General features: G+C 37.8%; 1 protein-coding gene across 2 annotated transcripts in view; it reads right to left on the minus strand.

Moving 5' to 3' along the window:
- Nucleotides 1-5,349, minus strand: part of TIPRL (TOR signaling pathway regulator) — a 55,436-nt gene that overhangs the window by 17,011 nt on the left and 33,076 nt on the right. The window contains exon 7 of one of the 2 annotated variants that reach the window (XM_003785727.3): nucleotides 2,258-4,432. The exons of the other annotated variant lie outside the window; for it this stretch is intronic. Coding sequence (XP_003785775.1) covers nucleotides 4,289-4,432 — 144 coding nt within the window. The 3' untranslated portion in view covers nucleotides 2,258-4,288. Of the gene's footprint in view, nucleotides 1-2,257; nucleotides 4,433-5,349 lie in introns of those variants that run through there. 2 annotated transcript variants of the gene reach the window in all.

The raw sequence follows: 5,349 nt of genomic DNA on the forward strand, positions 1-5,349 counted from the left end.
TTTTTTTTTTGAGACAGAGTTTTACTACGTCACCCTGGGTAGAGTGTCACAGCGTCACAGCTCACAGCAATCTCAAGGTCTTGGGCTTAAGCCATTCTCCTGCCTCAGCCTCCCAAGTAGCGGGAACTACAGGCACCCGCCACAATGCCCAGCCATTTGTGGTTGCAGTTGTCATGGCAGACCCGGGCTGGGTTCGAACCCACCACTTCTGGTTTATGTGGCTGGTGCCCTAGCTGCGGAGCTACAGGCGCCAAGCCTGAAAGCAACTTTTTTCAAGAATGAAGCACATTAAGGGTAAAATTAGAACCAAAATATCTCATGAGCATCTTAACTGACTGCAAATTGCAACTAGTTCCATCAAACCAGACATTGATGCATTAGTTTCTCAGATGCAATGTCCAATATCCCCCTAATTTTATTCGCCCACTTTTTTAACTTTTATAGTATTTTTGAAAGGACATTTTATTACTTAGATATGTACATTTTCTATATTAGTACTTGCAAACTTGGGGCCTGCTCAGCAATTTTAAAAGATTCTCTGAATGGGCCACTACATAATTAGGATTATGATGTGAGGATTTTTTTGCTTATGTGTGGTGATAAATATTATGAAAATTATGTATGCCATTTTTTTCTTTTCTGCTCATCAGCTTTTGTTAGTGTTTGTGCGTTCAACATGTGGCCCAAGACAACTCCTCTATCAATGTGTCCCAGAGAAGGCAAAATGCTGAACACCCCTGCCTTAAAGGCCTAATCTAGAGCAAGGCCCTCCTTAACTTTGCAGTTCTGTGATGGTGAGAGAAGAGAGGAAGCTCTCTCAGAAGGAAAGTTTGAAGGTAGCAGAGCTTGATTCATGAGGTTTAGGAAGCCACCTCCTAATAAAAAATGGAAACAGTTGGGCAGCACCTGTGGCTCAATGAGTAGGGCACCGGCCCTGTATACCAAGGGTGGCGGGTTCAAGCTCAGCCCCAGGCCAAACTGCAACAACAACAATAAAAAAAACCGGAAACCGTAAAGCAGCAAGTGCTGATACAGAAGCCAGAAGCAAGTTATCCACATCTAGCTAAGATCATGGATGAAGATGGCTACATAAAACAACAGATTTTCAGTGTAGATAAAACAGCCTTATATTAGAAGAATATGCCATCTACCACTTTCAATGCCTGGCTTCAAAGCATCAAGGGACAGGCTAATTCTCTTGTTAAGGGCTAATACAGCTAGTGACTTCAAGTGGAAGACAATGCTCCTTTATCACTCTGAAAATCTTAGGTCCCTTAAGAACCTTAATTTCATAAGGTTCATATGCTACATCTTCTCTGCTGCTCTAGAAATGGAAGAATAATGCATGGATGACAGTTTATCTCTTTACAGTGTGATTTATTGAATATTTTAAGTCCACTGTTGAGATCTCCTGCTCAGAAAAGATTCTTTTCAAAACATTTAACTGTTGATTGACAATGAACCCAGAAGCTCTGATGGAGATGTACAAGAAGATTCAAGGTGTTTTCATGCTTGCTAACAACATTCATTCTGCAGCCTGTGGATAAAGAAGTCATTCTGACATTCAAGTCTTATTACTTAAGAAACACATTTTGTGAGGCTACACCTGTCATAGTGTCTCCTCTGATGGGTCTGGGCAAAGTAAACTGAAAACTTTCTTAAAAGGATTCACCATTCTGGATGTCATTAAGAACATTTGTGGTTGGGTGGCGCCTGTGGCTCAAAGGAGTAGGGCACAGGCCCCATATGCCGGTGGTGGCGGATTCAAACCCAGCCCGGCCAAAACCAAACAAACAAAAACAAAAACAAAAAAGAACATTTGTGGCTGGGTGCAGTGGCTCACACTTGTAATATTAGCACTCTGGGAGAGTAGAACAGGAGGATCCCTTGACCTCAGGAGTTAGAAACTAGGCTGAGCAAGAGTGAGACCCCATCTCTACTAAAAGAAGAGAATGATACATGTGATGGGTATTTTCAAAAACAGAAAACATTAACCCAACATACAAAAAGTATTAGCTAATTAAAACAACCCTAGAATACTAAGGAACAGAGAGCGAGGAGGAACAAGACCCAAAGGTAAAAGGGGGAATTATATTCTGAACTACCTGTTAGGTTTTTATTTACAATGTGCCTGGATAATTTGTATACAGTGTTGATCAAGTTCAAAACATAAAAGCACAAACAAGAAAGGAATATTCCAAACCATTCTTCTTCAATTAAGCTCTAAGTAAAATTGAAATAAAATAGAGAAAACATAGATCAGTAATTGCTTATTGTTTATTCTCCTCTTACAAAAAGTCACTTGGGACAAATAAATATAAAACAGCGCATGTCATTTAGCAATGGGCATATACACATTTTCTTGGTATTCTCCACGGAATTAATAAAATTGTAAGAAGCACACTCATCCTACCCGCCTCCCTCCCTCTAAAAGGAAAAAAAGAGGTCAATTCTTTTAGTTCCCTATAATTTTTAATAAAGATTATCATACAATCTAGGACTACTCAGAGACAGGACATCTGAATCAACAAGTTTTAAAAAACGTGTGTGCGTGCGCGTGCGTGAACACACACACACAAATATGATATTGGCCAGAAATTCCAACTCATAAATATTCTTACAAGTTTTTCATTTCTTCTAATTTGCATGAACAGAATCTGTTCTGTTCAAATCTGCATGACATATAAAACAGAAAGCTAAGTACAACGTGTGTGTGTATGTGTGTATATATATACTTTTCTGTCCTAAGAGAAAGCATTAAATATAGTTATATTTAATATATAGTGAACATACCATGTGTTCTCTTAAAGTAACAAATTCCTGATTTCCTATACTTTAAAGATGTAGGCAAATACCAAAGGCAAATATGAAAATTATTTGTGACCAAATTTAGATAATAAAATATCTGCCTGTTGGCTCACAACAATATACCAGAGTTTGAGCAATGATGAATATGTAAGGGTATTTGTTTCACTAAAATTTATATTCAGGCTGATACCTGGAAAGCATTGCTAATACTTTCAATTAAGTATTATTTAATGATTTATCTATCAAGTGGAATTATGTACAACAGTTATTTAAAGTTAGAACAAAAGGGTTGATTTTTCCTGCCTGCTCATCAAAAAATGATTTTTAAAAATCCATTTCAAATTATTCCTTATTTGGTGCTTTATAATAATTCCCCACTTTATGAAGAGCATTTGGAAGGGCAGAAAATAATTTAAAAATGTTTAAAGAGTCATCACCACAATAACCAAATGGATTTGAAATTTACTTTTACGTATTTTCTGTATACCTAGATCTTAGACTAGTTATATTTTACTGGATCCCTATAATGTTACAAAAATGAATAATCTTAAAATAGAAAAATTGGCTTTTACATTTTAAACTATGTCCTCTCCTCCACACCTATACCCTAAGTATTTTAAGAAGAAATGAATCTCGTGGCTTTAGGAATTGACATTATATTTGCAAAATACAATTGGTAATAAACCCTTTACACTTTTTAGTACCAGTATCAAATTTAAGGGATTTATTCACTCTGAGGCTGCATGAAAAATGAAAGTTTAAAATACCAGTGCAAGTAGAACTACACATAAGAAAAAGCACCTAAAGATGGAGGAAAGATAGCCCTGACAGCGGCAAACCACGTTCATGTTTCCATATATAATAGCTTAAGTTCTCCAAAAAACTAGGTGTTTGTCATTGTGGTTCTATGCTTAAAACTGCCTTTAAATTTCAAAGTCAATTTAAAATTAGGGGGAATATATATTTTTTAATTTTGTGGGTGAGGATCATTAAACTATGAGATTAATTTCCTGGGTAGCAAGCTACAACTCTTTAGAAGTACATAAAACATCAGATAGCCCAAAGTGAAAAGCCAGTACATCAACATGCATGATCAGGAATCCTATGAAAGTGAAAAGACATTGGAATTCGGTGATTTAAATTAACCTTCTCATGTTACAAGACAGTGCTTCATGATGGATGTGGACTGTGCTCACTACCCATGAGACACATACACATCACTACTGCTGAGATACCACTTTGTGATAATTTAGAAATCCAAATTTAACTCCAGAAAATAAAACTCTGGAATATGAATTTGAAGACAGACATTACGAACAGTAGTTAGGTGGAACCTGCCTGTGACAAGCCTTTATTATTTTTTCCTTTAAGGCTACAGATATCTGGGCATAAACAAGGCAATTAATTCTCATAAAAATACCCCCTACACATAGCCAAGGTGTCCGGTCAGTTCCACAGTGCACATATGTTGTATCACATTCTAATCCACAGGTGTACTTTGTTTTGAGTCTTCTGGGTTAGGAATAATTTTTTCTGGAAATATTAGCTTCTCATAAACTGCTTCCTTTATTGGTAAATACTGGGATATTTCATTAGGTTCCGTGAACAGAGAAGGTGGAACGTGCTAGAAAATACATAAATCATATTAGCATATACTAGGTCATCATATTGTTTTTGTTTTTTTCAGATAAGAGTCTCACTCTATTGCCCAGGCTACAGTGCTGAGGCATTAGTCTAGCTCACAGCAACCTCCAAGTCCTTAGCTCAAGTGATTCTGCTGCATCAGACTCCTGAGTAGGTGGGACTATAGGTGCCCACCACAAAACCCAACTTATTATTGTCTTTTTCTTTTTTTTTTTTTTTTTGAGACAGAGTCTTACTTTGTTGCCCTTTATAGAGTGCCGAGGTGTCATAGCACACAGCAACCTTAAACTCCTGGGCTCAAAGCAATTCACTTGCCTCAGTGAATTCTTACTCAGACTGATCTGGAACTCCTGAGCCTCCCAAGTAGCTGGGACTACAGGCGCCCGCCACAACACCTAGCCATTTTTTAGAGATGAGGTCTCACTCTTGCTCAGGCCAGTCTCAAACTCCTGAGCTCAAGCAATCTGCCCACCTCAGCTTCCCAGAGTGCATGCTGGGATTACAGGTGTGATCCTAGCCCTATTGTCTACTTTTAGTAGAGACAGGGTCTCACTCTTACTCAGACTGGTCTGGAACTCCTGAGCTTAAAGGATTCTCCCATCTCAGCCTCCCAGAGTGCTAGGATTATAGATGTGAGCTCCCGTGCCCCACCATATTAACATTTCTTGACAATGTTTTGGTTCAAGCAGCATAAAGCATGCCAACATCAAAATCAGGTGCAATATATGCATATAAGGAGCATCATGAAGTACTCCTAGAAACAGCAGATACGTCCTGTTACTGAATCATTCTACTTTGCTGCTAAATGGTTTGTATCAAAGATCAGAGTTATATAATTTATAATCTTCCCATAAATGCCCTAATAATTTAATACACCTTAATTCAATCCCTTGCCTT

This window comes from Otolemur garnettii, unplaced genomic scaffold (assembly GCF_000181295.1).
Source record: "Otolemur garnettii isolate 467f Iridium unplaced genomic scaffold, OtoGar3 scaffold00016, whole genome shotgun sequence".
NCBI classification, from domain to species: domain Eukaryota; kingdom Metazoa; phylum Chordata; class Mammalia; order Primates; family Galagidae; genus Otolemur; species Otolemur garnettii.